General features: G+C 39.1%; 2 protein-coding genes across 2 annotated transcripts; one reads left to right on the top strand and one right to left on the bottom strand.

Moving 5' to 3' along the window:
- Nucleotides 1-3,321: 3,321 nt before the first annotated feature.
- Nucleotides 3,322-8,819, top strand: rgs7bpa (regulator of G protein signaling 7 binding protein a). Its single transcript, XM_085368431.1, has 6 exons — nucleotides 3,322-3,471; nucleotides 4,411-4,577; nucleotides 7,347-7,477; nucleotides 7,717-7,861; nucleotides 8,513-8,583; nucleotides 8,728-8,819. Exons 1-6 carry the CDS (start codon nucleotides 3,322-3,324, stop codon nucleotides 8,817-8,819), a joined length of 756 nt encoding a protein of 251 aa, XP_085224557.1.
- A 1,764-nt stretch (nucleotides 8,820-10,583) lies between these two features.
- c7a (complement component 7a) lies at nucleotides 10,584-18,180 on the bottom strand. The gene is made up of 17 exons (XM_085368432.1): nucleotides 18,122-18,180; nucleotides 17,934-18,012; nucleotides 17,566-17,707; nucleotides 17,339-17,483; nucleotides 17,129-17,267; nucleotides 16,323-16,466; nucleotides 15,991-16,234; nucleotides 15,214-15,327; nucleotides 14,944-15,110; nucleotides 14,583-14,811; nucleotides 14,037-14,208; nucleotides 12,518-12,605; nucleotides 11,864-11,996; nucleotides 11,593-11,781; nucleotides 11,334-11,433; nucleotides 11,046-11,230; nucleotides 10,584-10,956 (listed from the first exon to the last, which is right to left on the bottom strand). Exons 2-17 carry the CDS (start codon nucleotides 18,009-18,011, stop codon nucleotides 10,772-10,774), a joined length of 2,454 nt encoding a protein of 817 aa, XP_085224558.1. The 5' UTR covers nucleotide 18,012; nucleotides 18,122-18,180; the 3' UTR covers nucleotides 10,584-10,771.
- Between the last annotated feature and the right edge of the window lie 4,078 nt (nucleotides 18,181-22,258).

Below are 22,258 nucleotides of genomic sequence, written 5' to 3' on the forward strand. Positions count from 1 at the left end.
GCTTCACATCTCTAATAAATCACTGAAATAAGGAAAATCCAGTGTTCTCAGTTTTGTGTCTCAACAACATGAACAGCATGTTAATATAACATGTTAGGCTGCAGTGTTTCAACATGATCCCATTACACTTTTCAATGCCTAAACTTTTAACAGCACAGCCACTTGAACTGTTCCCAGTGTGATTACTTTTCTAATGTCCAAGGACATATTAATTTCAATGTGAAATTTTTAATTACCAACTTCCATCCACTGCAGACACTTCATTTTTAAGATGTGTTACTGTTGATTAAACATATTGTAATGCAGCAAACACTCAATGCAAAATAAGTTTAAATTGCATCCTTGTTGTATTCCTGTAAGTGGAATTAACCAAAATAATGAGCAGATCTTAGTTAAAAGAAAACAGACTGATGAGGGTCTAATAAGACTGTAGAGGTTGGATATCGCAATAAGAAAAACGAAACGAAACGTTAGAAAAACACACAAAAAAATGTGCTTTAAGGTATGGGAACATTCATTTGTGGTTTCATGAATGCTTTCCCCAACATATTACTAATGCTAATAATGCTTATACCTGATGGGGGCACCATGATGGTGGTGCAGTGCTCAGTACTGCTGGTTCTGGTTTTAAATGGTCTGGTCAGGTGAGGACTTTCTGTTTAGTTTGCATGTTCTTCCTGTTTCCCTTCATGCTCCCTCCCTTCTCTCTGGTTTTCCTTCCACAGATTTGGATGTTAGGTTACTGGTGAGTCTATATTGGCTACATGCATGTTTAGTTTAACTTATTACAATTTATATGAAATAACATTTAAACTTCATACAGGTTTGTAGATGCAACAAATTTTTATTTAAGACATTTTAGGTCATTTCTATTTTTTGCCAAAGAATTCACACATCTCACACATCTTACACATTTCAAACTTTTAGTTTGGGATATAAAAAACTCCTTTATTTGAACTTTTTCTACAAGTTTCCATTATTTCTATAGCAGCTTCATATAAAGTATGCACCAGGCTTTTAATCTCAGTGTGGATGCATTGCTCACAGCTCTAAAACTAGACATTAGTCAGTGCCGCTTAGCTTGCTGTAAATGATGGTTTAAGAAAATCTGTGTTTATTACATACTTCTGGTCCACTTTCCCCATACATTTCAATTTTAAATTATTTAGATCAACTTACATTGCATAAGGCTCAGAGACAAGTGTTTTTTAGCTGGTTTCAGAGCTGCTAAGAAGTTGATTGCCACAAGATGGAAACTTCAAATGCTCATTTGGCAGCAATGGCTGCTCACTTTCATGGATGTGCTTATCTTAAACTCTCCATAGCCTAAATCTGTGGAGCTAAAGAAGGTGTAGTTAAACTTTGGGCCCAAGCTGTGGAGAATCTTAAATCTTTACTGAACTGATTGCTTCATTGGTCTCTGCTCTCTAGCCGTTCATCTCCCATTTTTTGTCTTGCCTCCTTTTGGACAAGTTTTTTTTTTTTTTTTTTTTTTTTTTACATTTTTTGTGTGTGGCTGTTATGGTTCTCTTTGGTTGTTTGTTTTTTGCTGAACTTTTACTGTAGTTGTTCATACTACTGATATGTTTATGGGTTTTTGTTTGTCCGAAAACATTGATCACAAAAACTTACTTTAAACTAATTGTCACTATACAGTAAATATCACAAACTAATTCTCTGCCTTGCCTTTTTTGTGCCACTAATATATGTGATTGCGTCTTCAACTCCACACGCAAGTCTTCCTTTGTGTTCATGGTAATGCATGTCAGGAAGAGCACTCCATACACATTCACTGATTTATTCACAATATCTGCTGCAAACTTTCCTATTTGTGGTTGTGAAAAGCAAGGAGAGAAAAGCACTCATCAACAGCCAGTAATTGATTCTGGCACTCTTATAGTAAAGCGGTGCCCATGCTGAAATAACGTATTTCCTGGATGATCTTTTGTGGTGTAATCAGACACACACACACACAAAACGTTTATTGATCAGTTACACATCTATATACTCATAATATATATAGTAAAAAAATAGTTTGTCTTTGTGCATTTTTAACTTTAATGTATATCTCAACCCCAACTGTGTTTTAGGGTCTGATGATAAAACTGCATTTTTATTAGTCGAAACGAAGCTAAATCTTGAACTATCCAAAATGTAAAATAAACGATACACTATCTACAAGCTGAACGTGCACTTTTTTCCAGTTAAGTAACGATAATATAGCTATAGCCCACCCTTTTCATTCTTTATGTTAATTATATTCTTGTAAAGGTAGACGGACACACATGTAACAACAGAAACTTAAGCACTTGTTAAGTTAACCTGCATGTGAGTATAAACGCAGTAATAATTTGTGATATTAAAAACTAAAGAGAATCACTTTAGGCTCATTTTTAACGGAAGTGTTCAATTCATTCTTTTTTGTCTCCACTCGGTACTTGTGGTGGAGGTAAAGTGGCCAGTGACCTCAATTTCATACGTACAGGAGTTGATATGTCAGCATGGGGGAGGAGGGGGGTTGAGTTGATGGGCCCTATTAGTATTCGCGTCCTTTGGGTGCGCAGTGTTGCCAGCCACGTCAGGCCTGTAGCAACTGTTCTTCTACTGCCTCTCCAAGGTTAGATATAGGCCCTTCCTAATAGCTGGAAACACTCAAGGAAACAGACTGGGAGCCGACTTGAGACCGCGAGAGCAGGAATTAAGTTTTTCGACGTCCGGCACAGTTGTACGCTGTGAAATTGTCGCCGTGGACACTGGCCGTGTTATTTCGTCTTAATAGGAGGTTGTATAGCTAAGAAAAGACTGTTACCGTCCGTCTTATTGGTGCTTAATGGAAACGCGCAATCATAAAAAATGGTTGCATTTGGAGAATATCCGTGAATGCGATCGTTCCCTCTTGACATCGGTGCGTCAGAAAAGACACCTCAGCTAGCTGGAGTCCGGGTTGGGTGTGAAGTCTTCACTGTGCACCGTGTGCTGCTGGAGTGAAGGTGACTTGCGCCCCGTCGCAGTCAAGGCAATGCGGAGAGGAGTCACGGGCTCTCATCCGGTACTTTACCTGCGCTCTAGGGCTCTTCTTGGGAAAAAATTGCTACCTTTCCCACATTAGGGGGAAAGAACGTAAGACATAGAGCAATAATAGCGTTCGAGTTTCAACACAGCCAATAGCTGGCGAAGGTGAGCTGAGCGTAAATCGAGGAGAGAATAAGGTGAACAGTAAGGTGCAGGGTGGTAAGGCAGGAAGAGAGAAAGTGGTGGAGTTTGGGGGGATAAGACCAAATCGTTCTGTCTTAGGGCTGTTTTAATAGTGGATGTGTATGCATGAGTTCTGCATCGAATGGGCGCAAAAATCGCCCCAGATCCGCCGGGAACATCTTCCAGATCGGCAAGCCTCCTTATCGAGACTCACAAAGGAGGGAGAGCACCGAAAGTACCCGCAAAGCCCAGCGCGCCGTGGCCGACTGCAGAATGGTAGGTTTGCGGCACGTTAGTGCCTGCATGGTGCCTCTGATAAGGAGTGCTGTGCTATTATCGCAACCTTTCTTTGTTTAAGGATGTTCCAATACCCCGTGCATGCACGCCGCACAGGCGACAGCTCTTAATAGCTGCAAAAAAAAAAAAAGAAAAAAAAAAGATTCTAACCCGGTCTAGCAGCCTAAAAATAGCTTTAAGCATTTGCATTGCTTTGTCGGCAGTGAAGCCAAACAGAACACCTCGGCGTGCAGATTGACTGTGTGATTTGCATTTAAAGTGTGGAAAGCTGCTGGTGATTTGGAATGATTTCAGCATTGCCCGAATGACAAGATTACCCATGGTGGAGTGCATGATCTTGGCACATATGTGCTTTGACAGAAGCTGACAGGAATGATAAAGCCTACTTCACCCTTTCATACATCAGTGATCGTCATGGAGCCTCGCTGTTCGTTTACAGGACTACAGCAGGATGCTATGCAGGAGGTGCACAAAAAGAGCAGAATACTTGTGCCCCAAGCTCAAATTTCGTGGTTGTGCAGACAACCAAATTTAGCATGATGGAAAACCAACCAATTCAACAATCAGCTGGTTTATCGTGCAGTCTTACTTTGCGGGCTGTGCTTCACTTTCCGCGTTTTTCGCAAGGATCGGTGACTGCACATGTGCAAGGCTGCAATTTTCGAAATGAAGCACATGACAGTCTAACTGCACATGGAGCATTATTTGTCCCCATTAGTCTTTTTTTGGGGGGGGGGGGGGGGGGGGGGCTGTAAAATGCTGCTCAGCATTTCCTTCTTGGCTGACGCGTTTTCATGTTGACAGGTCGGACTGAGGATAAAGACTATCCTGCAATTTATTTGTGTGATGCTTACTTGTCTGGTTCGTTAGGTAATAACTTTTTGTGTCTGTGTGACTTATTATCTCACTGTAATGCAGATCGTCCAAGAATTCAATACACTTGTGGCTCTGTACCGTGAGCTGGTCATCTCAATTGGCGAGATCACTGTCGACTGTCCTTCGTTACGGGCCGAAATGCTGAGGACCCGAACCAAAGGCTGCGAAATGGCGCGAGCGGCACACCATAGTCTCTCCTTGATATCGGGGTGAGTTGGCACAGACGCTGTCCGTGGTCCTGAAAATGAAGAGCCATCAGTGGCTGAACGCTCTGCAACACTGCAGCGCCGGAAGTTAAAAAAAGTAGCTAATTTTACCAAAGTAAACCTGCACAAGTATCAACATTTGAGCTGCTGAATATTTTTTTTGTGTGTGTTTTTATAAGAATGTTCTTTCGATAGGCCATCTAATGCTTGTCCCATTAAAGGACTGATTTTTTTTTTTTCGTGGTGGGCAAAGTATGTGGGAAAACAGAACATGAGATCAGCTTTTAAAAATCATGACATTTCTAATTTGTTAGAAGGAGAGCTTTACCAGGAAGCAATCACAACAACATACTGTAACTGATCACTTCCCATTAGCTGACCTAAAACGTTAATGCACAAAGTGGAGGGAAAGTGGAATGCTTCCCGGGACTAATATCTGAGATAATAGTATCAATAATGTGGAGCCAATGACGTTTTTTTTTTTCTTCTTTTTCTTGTAATTTATTGAGAGAGTGGCTTCTTCAGTACAGATTTTTTTTAAGAATCGGAATCCTTGGGAGTTTTTTTTTCTTTTGCTCATCAAAAACAAATGATATCACAATGAAACAGTAAATTAAAGTGGTTGGATCCAAAGTTTGTTCACTGTTTAGTGATTCTGAGTAGATTTTCATGTTAAATTAGATTTCAAGTGGTTTGTTTGTGATGAAAGCTTTGATTCAAGATACAGGAAAACAGCTGTTTTAGGAGCCTGAAAGGACTGCTGTTTTGGCCCACAATATCTCCTCTACAATAGCGCCAGTAGAAGAAGGGCAAAGGGAGGCTTGGGATTTTAACATCCTCAGTGAGGCTAAGATGCCAGCCAACTTGGCACACTCAAACTTACTTAAATAACAATCGGACAGACTGAAGCCAGTGGTGAGAGAGATTTGGAGGACGTCTGCAGTGCCAGCTGCTTGCCAAAGCCTGGGTGCTGCTGGAACAATAACAGCATCATGATTTATCTTGCAGAAGGGGCAAATTCCTACCACTGGACATACTGTATATTTAAACCACGAGAGATCCTTTTCTATTAGAAATTATTTGTCACCATATTTTTTACAAGGTCCAGTTTTAAAAAGTGTTAAGCTGAATTCTTTTCTATTTTAATTCACTCTAGTGGGGTTTTAAAACTACATGTTTGATGCGTGACACTGAATATGTTCAGTGCACATCTCCCATCGTGCACATGCATGAATCATGAATGTAACTTTATTTGAATAGGAGCATTTAGTTGCTTTAAATAATAATATACCTTAATGCAGCAGGGCAGTGGTGGAAAATGAACCATTTCACTGTTGTTTTTCAACTGCATGGCTCATAATTATACACCTAAATACAGTTATACCTGTATCTGCAGAAAAAAGACTATTAGCCATTGAAACTGTGCTCTTAAATGTTCCAGCTTCTGCTGCTAAATGGAGATGGTGCAGTAGCTTTAGAGAGAACTCTTAAATTCTCACTGATAACAGCATCTGCATCATTGCCATTATTATCACCAGCACATATTCTAAAAACTCCTTCCCTAAAAGCTCTCTCGGCCATCTAAGTGTCTGTCTCCGCTACTAGAGACAGAGCTTGAATTAAACCAGTTCATTCCCCTTTAATAAAATAAACCCAGTGTGTCAGAATGGTTTGAATGATGCGAGGTCCCTCCGATGTGCAGGGGGAAAGCTGATTAGAGGGATAGCACTGGTGACAGCTGTGCTTGAGCAACAGTAAAGCGGCACTGTGACAAAACGGTGATGGCAAGGAGAAGCTTGCTGTTGGAAGAGGTGAATTCTAGAGCATGATTTGTGTGAGAAAGATTTGTACCAAGTTTCACGCCTTTTATCGCTGTCACTTTCCCATGTGATATTACACCCACTGGATATCACCTGCTGTTTCCCTTTGAAAACCCGATTAATATAGTTGTGAAGCTACTGCGATGTCTCAAAAGCTAATGATCAGCTCCGGTTGAATGAAAAATATTGTGACGGGCTTTTGTGTTGCTTGAATCTCTTCAGTGCATTTTATTTATATATTCTCAGGGAGTTAAGTAAGCACTACATATAGACGCTTGCACAATCACAGAGACAGCAGCAATTTGAACTTTGCTGTAAAAAACATGGATAAGAAGCACAGTATGTTTATTATCATTGCAGACTCTATAGGCTTACTTTAAGCTTTGATTAGGAAACACTCTGCTCAAACATTTTAATGCATATTTGAGTTCATAAACCTCTCTGGCCTTAAAACCTGGTATTAAGAATTTGCTGTTATTCTTCAGGTTACAGATTTTCTGTAATCACGCACAGAAAATACCACGAGTATCACCAGGTCCAGCCCTCATTTATTCACTTAAGTAAAGATATTTCCAAGTAAAAGCATGTGACTCGCATTTGTCACAGATGTGACACAGATGTGCACCCTCAAATTACAAGAACAGGCAGTGCATAAGTTACCAATGTAGGTGATCATATTTCTTCAACAGATATTGCATTTACAGTTTAAATGAGTCAAACAAATTAGACATGTCAGTAACACATCCTTAGAGTGGAATATATTTTTCTTTGTTTTAACTTTTTGGTTTAGTACTAATATTTATTTAAGCTGCTGCTGGTTTCAGACTCAAGATTAGCACATACACGGATGAATTAACAACTACTGTAATGCTCATAGAGACTTGCAGAGACTATTTTGTCTACCAAGTTCCACCTGGCTGGTAAGCTTTGTTCTCTTCATGTGCCATTTCAGGCCAGAGGACGGGGAAATCCACCCTGAGATCTGTAGGCTCTTCATCCAGCTGCAGTGCTGTCTGGAGATGTACATCACAGAGATGCTCAAATCTGTGTGCTTGCTGGGATCGCTGCAGCTCCACAGGAAAGGTTAATACACAGACAAGCCTCATGGATAGTTTATAGATAGTATGCTTTGTTTTGTTTTTAATTTTTTTAAAGAAACATGTGGACAAATGGGATTTTGTATCTCTAACGTCACCGTCATTCCAGTAATGCCATCACTAAACCGATCAGTAAACTCAAATAACTGTGTACAAATGACATAAATAATTTAGGTCAGTATCTAGTGAGGAAACACGATTAAGGCATTTCTCTGTGTGCTTTAGGTAACGACTCGTGTGGCCCTCCCGGCTTAGATGGTAAAACGGAGGAAAGCTCAGACATCCCCATTCTGGAGGACACCTCTTCCTCCCCCACTGACTGTCCTCAGCTCTGCTGGCTGGTGGCCACTGACATAGAAAACATAGAAAAGTAGGTAAACAAAGTGTGTTCTGTTGTGTCCTTCGGGATGTACGTAGGTGCTGTGTCTGCACTTGCGTTTTTATTATGATTTAACAAATATTTCACATATATTTTGGTGGGTAATCTGTTACATTTCCTATAAGAACATAATGCAAAGTATCGTATCACATTAAATTGCATTTTAATACACTGGGAATACATGTTGTATTATAAGATTCATTGGGATGTTTATATTTTTTTATCAGCTAAGGCTTTCTTGAAATTACATTTATGTAGTTTGTGTGGGTCTATAGTTTTACCTCACAGTTGGATTTAAGATTTGAGTTTACAAAACAATAGAAGTATACCAAAAATAATCAGATATTTGTGTCAAAGCTTCAACATTTCAAAACAAAAAGTATACACACTTATTTTACTACTACTACTTATTTTTCTAGACACCGTGTGTGTTTACGACTCCTGCTATGAAATACATTATGAAATAAATTGAAATACAGTCCCTAGGTTAACATTAAGTTAAGAGTTCGAGTTAGGGAGGAAAGTCTCCAGAAAATCCAATAATGGAAACCTGATTTTGTGCTTTTCTGAATGCGAGTATGTACTGCATATATTATGGATACTTTATGTACACAACATAAAAAGCCATTTGCCTTACTGCAGGGATATGAGGGAGATGAAGAACCTTCTCAGTAAACTCAGGGAGACAATGCCTTTACCACTGAAGAACCAAGGTGAGAAAGAAAATGCAAAAAGCAGTAACACTTTCAGAATTATTCATTGTGAAGCAGAGGTACTGGTTTAAGTGGACTGCATCGTAGCTCAAATGAGGAAAAATGCATGACTTGGCTGTGGTGTCTGTGTGTTCTTTCGCCCAGATGACAGCAGTTTGCTGAACCTGACTCCCTACCCACTAGTCCGACAGAGGAAGAGGCGGTTCTTTGGGCTCTGTTGCCTGGTAACCAGCTAAGGGCCCCGCCTTTGTGGGTAGGAGGCGGCAACAAAGACACCATTACCCACTGTCCTTCACCACTTGTGTCTCCCACCAATCTATTACTGCCATTTTCAAATAAATTGTCTCTTTCTCTTTTTTTTAACGGCTGCCCATTTTATAATTTTATTTTGTAATACGAAGAAGAATTGTAACTGCAGTGTAATGAAAACAAAAGTCATGAACATATATTTTAAGATATTTTGCAACAGATTTTCCCCTTTTTTGGTAAACGAAGTGCGATATCTGCTTGTCTGATGTAAAAGGGAATGAGAGTTTGTCTGAAATGATAATATCAATGTTCTGTTACTTCCACAAGCCTGAGTGAATGATGTGGATTTATGTTTTTATTTTTTTTTAAAAAGGGAATCTAAATGTCCATTTTGTCAGAAATAATGTGATAACTTATGAACAGATGCCATTCACACATCTGAGGACGGCTCTTGCAATGACAAAGTTTTACTGTCGTTTGTCTAAGCTGAAATGACAGGTTTGTGAAGAATACGTTTGTGTATTACAGTCTCCGTTTTCTGTTCCTTGCTGTTTTTCTTCTCAATGTACTTAATTTAGTCTTCCATAAAACAAGAACCTGTACCCAACTTAAACTTTCCAGCTTCAAAATGGAATAGAAGATACAATAGTCAAAAGAAAACTTCTTTGCACACAATATCTATCTATAAATCGAGACATTAGACTTGTATATACACATACTCTTTACGCAATGCTCTCTGAATTATTTTCAAGGTTGCAGGTGGTTAGTAAAGAAGCTGTTGGTATAAGCAGAGAGCATCTCTCTCTCTTGGGCAGTCAAGCAGACAGAGCGCAGCTTATTAAATATAGTGATCACTGTTTATGGCAAGCTGAAGGTACAGTAGTCAAAGCTGATATAGGTCATTTTACATTGTTAATAAAACTTTTGTTATTGAAACTCATCCACCAGTGTTTGTCATTGTCTTGCATGAACTGAAATGTCCACCGGGTGGAGACAAACAATCAACAGAGACAAACTTGTCTAGCACGTTCTGGTAAAGCTCAAACAGTAAAATTACACTGAATTAATTAGATAAATTGACTGTGTTAAATGCAAATTAGGTGGTTTGCATTCAAAGAACAAACATGTATGCCATTATTTGTGCTTTTTTTTCTCTCTGTCCTTCTTTCATAGATAGATAGATAGATAGATAGATAGATAGATAGATAGATAGATAGATAGATAGGAATTTTTTTTTTTTACCACATCTCACCCAAAAACCATCAATTTGTATGCATTATCCCTTCAAGAATGGCAGCTCAGATGCACTTTTAACACCTTTCCCCCAACTATCAGTCTTTGTGATCAACATCTCAAACCTAGAAAATCATTCTGCTGACCATAAGTATTTCTTGAATTGATGATAAAACATTAAGTAGTTGGTGTCTTCACAGCTATTCACGGACAGGTTCAGACACACATGCAGACGTGCATTCACACTGTGCGAGGGCTGCAAGCCAGAGGCAGGAATAGACTGTCAGCAGGGGTTTGCTTCGCAGGATGAGCTTTGTCGGGTTTAGTAAGCACAAGACATCTTTTGTGAGAAGCCCTACACTTTCTCGAGCCTGAAAAACAGATTTCCAAACATTACCTCTCAAACCCAACCAACAGTCCATTATGCTATGTTTGTCTGTGAGAATATTACATATCTCTTGGTCTCAATATTAGTAATACAAAAGAAGAAAGATCAAACATGACTGATGTGCTTTTTATTTATTGTTAATACAGTATTGTTCTATTTTTACGCATGCAAAAAATGTGCCTTTAAAGTGTGCTAAATCTTAGCATAAAAAAAACAAAAAACATTGGCTACACAAAAAGATTTGTGGAATATTTCAAAGTGGGATAATAAAAGAAGACCAATAAGAGAGGTCAGTCAATCAGCTCCTGCCCTGAATGCTCAGGAGGTGCAGGGCTGGATACTGACAACAAACACTTTTTCTCCCTTACATCGCCGAAGTCCTGCTTCACATTCACTCATGGTCTGTGTGGCCGCAGTCTCATCCTCTCCAACACGGACACACACGTTATACCCAGGGTTCGCACAATCTGCAGAGTCCTTACAGCGACAGTCATTGGCTTGATCTGAGAAAATCGTGTGAAGACAAACAGCATGAATTACTACAAACTGCTGTACATTATAATAGATCATTTGTCACTTCACATGTTCATACCATCGCAGTTCTCCCACATGTGGCAGCCGGTGCAACCTGTTGTATCACGCTGTGGCCAAATGCAGGTGCTGTCCTCTGCTGTCATATATTTCTTCCCCATACATTGCAATGCATTCATTTTGCACACATCCAGAAGGACCGATTTTCTACCTACAGCAGCTGTGGCACACAACTTCAAAGATGAACTGGCCGGTGGGCACAAAGCACAAAAAACACAGTAAATCAGTATCATTAGCCAGTTTGCCAAAACTGACATGACCAAATTATTTATTAGCAGAATAAACATACCCACACTCAATAGGCATTTTGCAAACACATTTTCCTCTGGAAGGCTTCTCCCACAGTTTACACTGCACTCCAGGAGCAATGCTTGGTTCTGGTGCGCTGTCTGTGGAATACACAGAAATCACTGTTCCACATTGTCTACTGATTCTCTACACTGAATGACTAAATATAGAGCTCATCATATTTCATTTTGTTACATAGCAGTCCAGGACAGTCCTTTAGCAGAGAGCTAAAGCATTATAAAGCTTGATGTAAAATTTACCTTGGATGCACCTGACGTCTGCTGGGTTTGGTGAAAAATCCAGACTGGGATTGCAAATAGCCGTGGCTTCGCCTGTTAGCCGTTTACCCGCTGGGCAGGAGAATGTTACTAACTCTCCTATGCCATAGGTCTCCTTTAAAGGAGAGGCTATGACACCATCTGCAAGGAGTCCAATCTGGCAACTTGTAACTTGAAGAAAATGTGTAATTTTACAATGTGACACAGCAATTCATTATTATGATACACTAAATGTTAAACTTTATTTACTCACCTGTGCACAATCCAGGCCGGGCAGACCAGGTTTGATCAGCAGTGCACTCTATGGTGCTGTGACCAACAAGATAAAAACCTTCAGTGCAGGTGTATTCAACTTTACTACCCACAAGATAAATGTCCTTTGGATCCTGTGACACATGTAATAAAGATAAGATCATCAAGTTCAACTTCTTAGCTTTGATGTGGGTATGTAACTCAGCTCGGTTCAGTTTTATTTATGTTCACAACAAGGGTTGCCTCAAGGCACTTTATAAGACAGTACCACTTGTAGTTCCCCTATGAGGAACAAGTGGCAGCAGGAAGAGCAGCCATTTGCCAAAAATGGTTGGAGGATGAGCACAGAGGAGAACATAGAGGCACAAGGACAAAACACATCTCTATTATGGGGAAGAGAAGATATAAAATTCAGCAAAATATTTAAAGATAACTAATAAACTCAGTAACATTGAGGCAGACTCTCTTTCACTTAGATAGGAGATACTAGAGCTTCAGTTTCAAGTCTCTTCCTGTAACTCTTTTTCTAACACTGTACTGTGACTTTGTGCAAAACACTGTTCAAGCACTACAAAAGTAGCAGTTAGTCTGGTTAATAAATACTAAATGTTTGTAATCATTTGTTCCACACCATGGTGAAAATTTCTATTTTTACCAGAATGTAGCCATTGATCAGAGCAGGTGGGGTTCCACACTTCTGACTTGCTGGGAGAGTATAGTCGAAGCACTGAGGCTCCATAGTTCTGTAGAAAAAGTATGTGTTGCATAACTACATATTGATGAAAATCAGTTTGACACTTTCTCTTACTGGAAACTCAATGCAATGAACACAGTGCTTGTTACAAATATGTCACTAAATTCACGCAGCACAAACAAACACTTCCTCACTAACCGTAGACAGAGTGTCAGAGTGGGTAAGAACACCTCTTCCACCCTTGTGGTCAACACCGGTGCCCCTCAGGGGTGTGTTCTGAGCCCTCTGCTATACACTCTCTTCACCCATGACTGTATTTCCTCCTGCGCGTCCAATCTCATTGTTAAGTTTGCAGATGACACTACAGTGCTCGGACTTATATCCAACAATGATGAGACAAACTATAGGACAGAGGTGCAACAACTAGAGTCATGGTGCCACGACAATAACTTGGTCTTAAACACCAAAAAGACCAAGGAGATCATTGTAGATTTCCGGAAGAGGGGCCATAACAACCATCTGCCTCTCTTCATTGGCAGTGAGGCGGTGGAGAGGGTGAGCAGTTTTAAATTCTTGGGGGTAACTGTGACCGAGGACCTGTCCTGGGGCAACCATATCACCTCAGTTGTACGGAAGGCCCAACAGCGCCTCTACTACCTGAGGAGACTGCGGAGCGCACACATTCCCAGATCTCTGATGTTGAACTTCTACAACTGTGCCATCAGCAGCGTTCTGACGTATGGATTTCTAGTGTGGTTCCCCAGCTGCACCAAGGCCGATCAGCAAGCACTCCAGCGGGTGGTGAAAGAAGCTGGCAGAATTATTGGAACAAGTCTGCCAGAGATCAGTAATATCTTCCCCACTCGCTGTCTGAGGAGGGTGCACAGTATCCTGCGGGACCAACATCACCCTGCGCGCCACCTTTTCCATCTGCTGCCCTCAGGGAGAAGGTACAGGTCTATACAGGCCAGAACATCCAGACTGGCCAACAGCCTGTATCCACAGGCTGTGAGGCTCCTGAACTCTCTGCCCCCCTCTCACGGACAATAACCATATCCAACTTCTTAATAGCAATGAACTGGTCTGCATTGGTGCATCATATCTTTATTCTCTTCCCCCTCCTGCCCCCCCCCCCCCCCCCCTCTTTCTTAAATAGATAACTATCATATCTGATATCATATCTCACAGTACAATAATATTGAATGGGTTGCATTGTTGTATTTTGTCATGTTTCTCAGGTCTTTGTCTGAATTTCTACGAACATTATTGCTAAGGATTGTCTTATTGCATTGGAGTCACACTGGGTTAAATATGTACACTTGGGTTTTAAGGGGTATTTATTATTTTCTTCTTTTTTTTGGGTTGTATGGAAGCCCCAAACGCAATTTCATTGTTCTTGACAATGACAATAAATAAATAAATACTAAATACTAACAAACAAAAAACTCATAAAACCCACAAAACAAACTTAAGCTCTCACCTTAAGTATTGCAGCTCTTCATCTTCGCAGTCGGACGTCTCAGCTGGTTCTCCGATACAGTGCTGTCCCCCATTCTGAGGGTAGGGGTTAGAGCAGGAACGACTACGAGACCTTCGGCCCCCAGAGCACGATGACCAGGCAGACCAACAGGTCCAGCTACCATGGATCACTCCTTAATGACCAGAAATGGAAAATAAGAAATAGAAAGAAATTAAGGACAATAATAAAGTCTGTCTGATATTAGCCTCGATTAAATCCTACCCCCACCCATGATAGTGACTTAACCCAATTTAACAGTTTGTTAATTTCCTTGTTTTCATCCTGAAAGTAAGCCTGACACCAATCTCACATCTGCCAGCCCCACAGGGCTATTTTGGCATTTCTAAGCATAATCACAACACAAAAGCTAAAAGCTAAAAGGAAAAAGAACACTTGTTTTTTAAAGGGGGTTTTCACTGCAATGTGCCCCTTTTAGACTTTAAAAGTAACATTGGTGAGCTTAAAAAACTACAGTAATAAAGATCCTGTATGAAAGACAATACACACCCTGCTGCCCTTCTGCTTCAGTTCCTTGCTCACAGGCTGGTCCTGACGTGTTAGGCTTGCAGATGCACTTACATTCATCTCCATCCATGACAACCATTCCATTGTTCCTGCATGGCCGGCAGTGGCAGGGGGCACTTTCAGCAAGGTACTGATCTATGGCCCTGCGAAGGTAGAGCTTCTTCAAACCAGGACACTGAACCTCCTTCACCAGCTCTGACAGCGGCCGCAGCTGGAGAAACAATAGTAAAATAAAAGCGATGCAAGGTTGCATTAAGTGATAAGATGAAATCCATATAAGATTCATTAAACATTATGATCTTGCTTTTTAACATACAAATAGCTTATTTTACGTTCTCTTTACCTTTTGTTTTATGACCTTTGGAAACGACCTAACAGACTCTGCCCAGTTTGAGTACATTTCCCAGTTTCTCTCTGGATTATCTAGGTTCATCATATTCAGCGCTGCAATATGTGAGACACCTCCTCCCTCCACATCCACTTTTTTCAGATTATTGCTCCTCCTGGTTCCTATTTTTAAAGGTTTGAAGAGATAGTGGATGGCAGAAAAACTTATAGAGGTAAAGTGCTTTTATAGGTACTGGTATCTGTAAAATTATCATCCAAATTGTACCTGTGCCTGATGAGTGAGTGCTCTGGCCTCGCTTACACTTCACTGTGGTGATGGGGAATATGAGAATCCAGCGTTTAGTCCTTGAACATTCGTCATACTGCTCACTTTCGCTGACTTGAAAACAAAGGAAAACGTAAAGTCAGTGTCAGAAAAGTGAGGCAGGACTAAAGCAGGGCTTTATGGCAGCATTTTTATCAGCCAGATGTTTTACTTGGCATTGGAAAAATACTACCACTACAGCTGTGTGATATAGTTAAATCCAGCTGCAATTACAACTTGGATTTTTTTTAAAATAATATCGGACCACCTTATGTTATAAGGAAAATACATATTAATACATACATATATATATATATATATATATATATATATATATATATATATATATATATATATATATATATATATATATATATATATATGTAAATTATATATACATATATATATATATGTAAATTATATATATATATATATATATACATATATATATATGTAAATTATATATATATATATATATATATATATATATATATATATATATATATATATATAAATAATTTAATTACATTACAAACTGATTACATTTAAAAACACATTTTAGAAATTTTTGAGCATTTTTAGTCAAATGCATTTTTAAAAAATGTATATTACAACTATTACAAGCAATAGACACATGCAGTGGCTTGTTGTTTAGCACCTTAAAACACTGGGTAGAATTAACCACTAAGACCATATTTTTAAATTCTTCCATTACACTAGTGTTTTATGAATCCTTACCCATATTGTTTTCAGTTTCTTCATCAATTGTGGCAATAACTTTGAAGGAGCCTCCTAAGCTTCCAGCAGACAGGTAGTGCGTTCCAAACCTTTCCAAAATCTTCCTGTAGGCCGAGTAGTCATAGACAGATGGCAGTTTGACCAGTGCCTTCCAAAACGCCTCGGATATCGGGATGTACCGAGGAGCGTTAGTCTGGAACTGAGCTACCTCGATGTCATTCTTTAAAACTAAAAGCTTTTTGGTCTGTAAGAAGAGGAAAAAAAGGTTCCGTTTCAACATGAGATGACTTGTCAAAGGCATTTTTTATTTAAAGTGTTAGGTTTCTACTCACTTGAGTCTTGTCGTGTTGTTCATGAAAATCATAGTTGCGATATCCCGTGGTAGTCCCGGTTACTGTCTGCCTCTTGACAATATCCTTTGCATAGTGCCATTTGCTGGTGTACATCTCATCACTGAAGTCATTCTGGACTTTAACCTGGAATCGGGACAGGGGTTACAATGTCTGGTTTCCTCTAGTTTAGAGATATGAAATGCTCACCTGGACAACTTAACTAGATTTAGGGGAAGACCCTACAGGTGAATAAGATGAAACAGGTGAATTTTTTGTGTTTACAGAAATCTTATGTTAAAATGAGTCATACAAATGAGTCACTGTATGTCTAAAAATGAGCATAAATCTGAACTTTGAATAAAAACAGGTTTAAAATTATTGTTTCAATGTGTTGACATATATATTTACACTTTGTTAGTTTGTTTTTCCAGAGAGGACTTTGGACATCTCTTTTCAATCCACAAATCAGAAAACACCATCAGCAGCAAGACAAACTCTAACGAGCTGATTAACTTTATAAAGAGAAGATGATGAGATGTTGCAGATGATGTGAATGTATGTCAAGTTGAGGGCACCAAATGTGAGTCAATGGCCAAATGCCTAATGCAACAAAAAAAAGAGCAAAAGGCAGCAAGCCAATGGTAATAATGTGTGATTGAATAGATTAAAAAAGTAGAATAGGTAGAAAATATTGCTATATTCACTCCTTAACTCTAGAATACAAATCCAAGGGGTACTTTAAAAGAAATTGTGACCAAAGAAGTATCAGTATGAACTACAGTTCAAGTTCTTCCACAGGTACCAACCAAAAAGCTGTACTGAAGAGTACTAAGGGGCAGTCGATAAACAGAATTGTGAACGCCGCTGAAGATGGTGCGGCACTGGCCACCAAAGCTCTTAGTATTGATGACACTTTCTCTGCTCTTTCCTGACACAGCGTCAACCCTACAGAAACATAGATTAATGTCTCAATGAATCATAAAAAATAAACATCTAGATCAAGACTTTTCTCTTACCCGAGTCCTAGGATCTCAATGTTCGGCGGAGGAACTGAGTTTGAACAAACAATGTATTCTGAAATGTCGCAGTTACTCTCATCAAGTCCATCTTCCTCACAGTCCTGATCTCCGTTACACACCAGAGACTGGCTAACACACTTCCCTGCAAGTCAAAAGACAGATAGATAGTTATTGTTTAACCACTTCAGTAGGATTAAGGAAGTGAGGGCAGTTTCGATTCCTACCCGATCGACAGCGAAACCTGTTTCCACATCCGTCCTCTATAGGGCAGCCTTGTGTGGTTTCACAGGGCCTCGTCTCGCTTCGCTCTCCATAGCAACGGTTTCCACCGAACTGAGCGTAGACAACCATGGATCGGGTTCTTGTCTGTAGCATCCACAGGATGACAAAGAAATATTTATATAAAGTAATAATAATTTAATTAATGGCAAAATATCTTCACAAGTTTTAAAAATAACATAATCTTGAGTATTTCTGATGGTGAAAAATCTTTATTATGAATACACTTTCTTGTACTGTACTGTATACAGTACGTGAAAATGCATGCAAATTTGTATGGGTAAGAAATTAGTTACCAATGAATCTCCCTGACCTGTAATTTGGTGCAGCTATCACATTCTGACCAACTGCCAAAAGGACCCCACTGGCAATGAACTTCCTGGTTGCACATTCTTGAAAATGACGTTTAAATCAACATAACACGATATAAATGACAACGTATAAAGTTCAACAAGCACAATATATTTATGCTTTAAAGCACAAAACGAAAACCAGATTTACCCCTTGGCAGTGAACAGGAAGAGGAGCCATGGTAAGACTCTTGCACAGAGTTGTGCAACTTTCTGAGGAGGAAAATGAAAACACAAAAAAGCACAGCAAAGAAAAGAAAGTTAAAGAAAGCAAAACAAAAGAAAAGCTTTGGTAATAGCAGTCACCCACGGAAATATCACAGCAATGACAATACAAAATTACTCTTACTGAAATCACATCAGTGACATATTTTACAGAAAACTGAAAAATGTATCCATGCAAAATCTACTTGCCTTCATGTTGAGAGAAGCACAGCAACAGATGGATAATGAGCAAGATTTCTATGTTTCGTTCTTCCTAGGGAGTCCAGCTGTTGTAAATACAACACATGGAGCTTATCAGGTTTCAAGGGAAAATTTATGAGCATGTGTGTGTTTGAGAGAGAGAGAGAGGAATGTCTTCCTGTCCATATTGTGAAAGAGGCAAGAAAATAATATGTTGGAAGTTCATGCCAAAAAGTTCTTCCAGAGAAGTCATTTTGAAACTGAACAAAGCTTCCTCTACTAAGAATGACCTTTCTCACAACAGATGCTTTTACTCATCAGTGGAGGAAAAACAAGGGTTTAATACAAACCGTCTTCAGAAAACCACCAAGTTACATAATAGTTCCACATTACCACAAGATTAATTAACCATTGCTTAGTCTTCCTTTAAGAAAATGCTTCATTACTTAAGGCAACACATATTAATTAATGAAACAATGATGAATTACAGTTTTGTGCCATTCAGAATTATTTAGTCATTAATCGTTTAATTAATGCCTGAGAATTTAGATTTATTCGTTGATATTTATGAAACACTGATTGACCAGTCACCCAATAATATAGCATCACCCTTTTGTGTTGTATTACGATTTACAGCAGCATTGATTAATGACTTATTGATTTATTTATCAACTGTTCCTTAGTTACTAACCACGCTTCAGTGTTTCTCCTTGTAAACTGTTATCTAAATGACTACTATCATTTTTAACTTATTCAGATGAGTGATTTTTTTGCATCTACAGCTCTGAAACAGTAAAAACAGACATACAGTAGTGATGCATACTGAGATGTGATTTATCCAACCAAACACTGGAGGGCAACAGAGATTTAAGAACTGTTTCCTCTTGGGTTAAATTTGATTCAAGCAAATTTGTGACTGTTTCTGATCTCCACAGTATTTATCACCTTTGAGGAAAACTGCAACACAGCCATTCTGCTTGAGCTCGATTATATCTTATATCTTCATATCTTAATATTCCTGGCATATATGCATGGTAAGGGAGACAGAGAGAGGTTGGGTGATGTCCATCACAGTCAGCTCTGCAGTTTCAAGGAGACATATCTCACGGCCAAACTTGAGATTTTCTGCTGTTTATGAAAAGCTGTTCCTATATGTGTCAAGGTTCTCACTAATGATGAATATATATTTGCTGTCTCAGGCAATCACGGCTTCATATTCATCACATAGTGGCAGCTCAATAGCAAAAACTGAGTGCTGCATCGAAATGCTTTTTAGCAGTCGCGGGGCAGGCGAGGTTGTGTTGCTGTGCATTGATTCCTGCTGCCTATCAATTCTAGCAATAACCAACCCACATTACAATTTAAGGTTGTCAAATGAACGCATAGTGTGATTGAAACTGAGGTAAAATGACAGGAAAGGGAAAGACATGTTGGAGATGAGAATATAGCAATAGCAGAGGAATAAAGCAGAAAAAAAAAGCTTGAGCAAACACTTAGTGCCCAAAATCTCAGCCCTTTATCCACTCAAAAGCTCCCCCAAGGTAACCTCCTTATTTAGAAGTCATTTTCCAGGTGCAGCAATTTTAGAACAAAGTAGAAATTGTGTGATATTTACCTACTGAAGTCAGGACCACTAAGTCCTGATTGCTGTTTCTCTGTTGTGAGGCCTCCCTGCATTTCCACGTGCATACTGCAAAGCCACAGGCAGGGAGAGCAGCAGCAACAGGACAAAGCAGAGCAGGCAGCGGTGACACAGATGATATGTTTTACGGAGCCTTGTATTACTTTATCTGCAATAGCATTACAGATTATTAGCCATGTGTAATAATGCCCGATCATTAGGTACTGTTACAGATGAAATGTTGTCATTTAAAACACACTGTGGGATCTTTGTGTGTAAAGGGATACTTAAACTAAGTTTCCTTTTTGGAATAAGTCTCGATTCTCTGTTCAGGCAGGGAAACACAATTTTACTGTTATTTGATCAGAGTGATCTGCTCTTTCATCATCAGTTTCATTTCAGCCACTTGTTTCTTGTTGTACTACTGTCTGGACATTATCTTATACCGCAGCAGTTCTAATTCTGCTTTAGACATCAAATTTCTTCTGATCCGTTTGACACCTGGTCCCAGCAGATTCGCAAACCTCTTCCACATCACTTGTGATGTCGGTCTGATGTCAAAAGCAATTTGTTCCAGCAGCTCACCAGTATCCATTCTGCAAATGTATCCGAGATATTTAAGATTTTGTCTCTATGATTGCACCTGGTCAGTATCCAAAGAAGCTAGTGTGTGTTTTTGTTTGTGTTTGTCAGTCAAGAAGTCACAAGTATTCCTCTACATATTTGAACTTTTCCTCTAGATCCTAAAACTGGTTGCTATGGAGGAGTTTACATCAGTTTTAAAAAAAACAAACACCCTCATACAACCTTGGTAATTATTTCATTTAAAAATCTAATAATGTTTTTTTTAATCTGCATGTCTATGCAAATACCATACCTACAGAACTATGCAAAATGTCTTACCCTCAATTAATGCTTTATTAATTACATGTGATGAACTGATCTTTATTATATATTTTCCCTGTCATTTGAAATTTATATTTATTTATGAAACAAGTCTATAGGACTACCTTATTTCATCTGATCGGTATTGAAAAAAAGAAACATCCAGTCTAAGAGTAATGTTGAAAAACTAGTCCATGCTTTTGTCATTCTTAGGATGTAGTTTTAAGATGAAGGTGATGGTTGTGGCTAGCAAAGGTGAAACATCCATTACAAATGCTGCTATAGCCTCACTATCTGAATTTTGCCAACTCTATGCATAGAAGGTTACTGCAGATGTGGGCTGGATTTAAACTGACCACCCAAGATTTTTATTTTTCACGCACAAGAAGGTGAAATTATATTGGGTAATTATGTAGTAATAACCATTAAAGGAAATATATAATTAGGAGAATACTTTAGTCTGAGCGTGTCACCTCAGTTTATGATATAAACTCAAGGCAATCACACTGAAGTCATGCATATCTTTCCCCTGGACTTCAATAATGGATGTAAAAGTAATTTCCAGTATTTCTGAAATGACCACCTAATGCTAAATGACTCAGCTACTGTACAGCAGCAAGCCAAATCCCAGCACCTCAGGCTAGAATAACATTTGGCTCAGCCAATATGCCACCAGACCATGCCCTCCTTCATTAGTTCTGCTTGTGTGGTTTTCATGATGTTCAGAGAGCCATCTTTGACCGCCATCTGCCCTGGAAGTTTGGCTTGCCAGAGACGTTAGTAAGCTGCACACACAGGGTGTATCAGTCAATGAATATGCAGCTTTTATCCATACTCATCTCCAGATGAATGTCCAAATTGTGTTACAAACATATTTAAGTATACTACAAGATTTTGAATGGTCAAAAAACCCCAAATCATCCATAATTATTTCTATTTAAAAGAATTAGGCCCACTATACATGTGCTGGAGCTTCCTAGCCTGGTGCTTTAGTGACTAAAGGGGTCATCAGATAAATCCAAGGACATGTGCGGTAATAAGAAACTGAACACCATCCATCCATCCATCATCCATCCATCATCCATTCATCCATCCATCCATCCATCTAATGTTAACCAGAATTGTTAAATACAAATAAAGATGGAGGAAAAAGGCAAACACCCTATAGTATATGGGTTGTCTGCTGATGTGGCATATTTATATGCAGACTGTTTAAAAATGAGTTGTGACTAAAAAGGTCATAAACCACCAGTGGCCACGGACCAACTCTCTCTCTCTTTCTCATGCCCCCTCTCTTGGTTGTCACAAGACTTTTAAGAAAGCTTTGCTTCCTCTGTCTCATTTCAAAGGTCATTAAGTTCTCTGAAACCTGAAAAT

Source organism: Diplotaxodon limnothrissa, linkage group LG12, assembly GCF_057381915.1.
Source record: "Diplotaxodon limnothrissa isolate DT_005_m linkage group LG12, D_limnothrissa_male_GT1.1, whole genome shotgun sequence".
NCBI lineage: Eukaryota > Metazoa > Chordata > Actinopteri > Cichliformes > Cichlidae > Diplotaxodon > Diplotaxodon limnothrissa.

What these genes read in the sequence shown, in the direction of transcription:
- rgs7bpa (XM_085368431.1), top strand. Translation starts at nt 3,322, where the DNA reads ATGAGTTCTGCATCGAATGGGCGCAAAAATCGCCCCAGATCCGCCGGG. An exon ending in GACATAGAAAACATAGAAAA is followed by an intron (nt 7,862 to 8,512) that starts GTAGGTAAACAA and finishes GCCTTACTGCAG; the next exon opens with GGATATGAGGGAGATGAAGA. An exon ending in TTTACCACTGAAGAACCAAG is followed by an intron (nt 8,584 to 8,727) that starts GTGAGAAAGAAA and finishes TCTTTCGCCCAG; the next exon opens with ATGACAGCAGTTTGCTGAAC.
- c7a (XM_085368432.1), bottom strand. Translation starts at nt 18,011, where the DNA reads ATGTGCAACCAGGAAGTTCATTGCCAGTGGGGTCCTTTTGGCAGTTGG. An exon ending in ATTGAGATCCTAGGACTCGG is followed by an intron (nt 17,268 to 17,338) that starts GTAAGAGAAAAG and finishes ATGTTTCTGTAG; the next exon opens with GGTTGACGCTGTGTCAGGAA. An exon ending in CCGGCCTGGATTGTGCACAG is followed by an intron (nt 11,782 to 11,863) that starts GTGAGTAAATAA and finishes ATTTTCTTCAAG; the next exon opens with TTACAAGTTGCCAGATTGGA.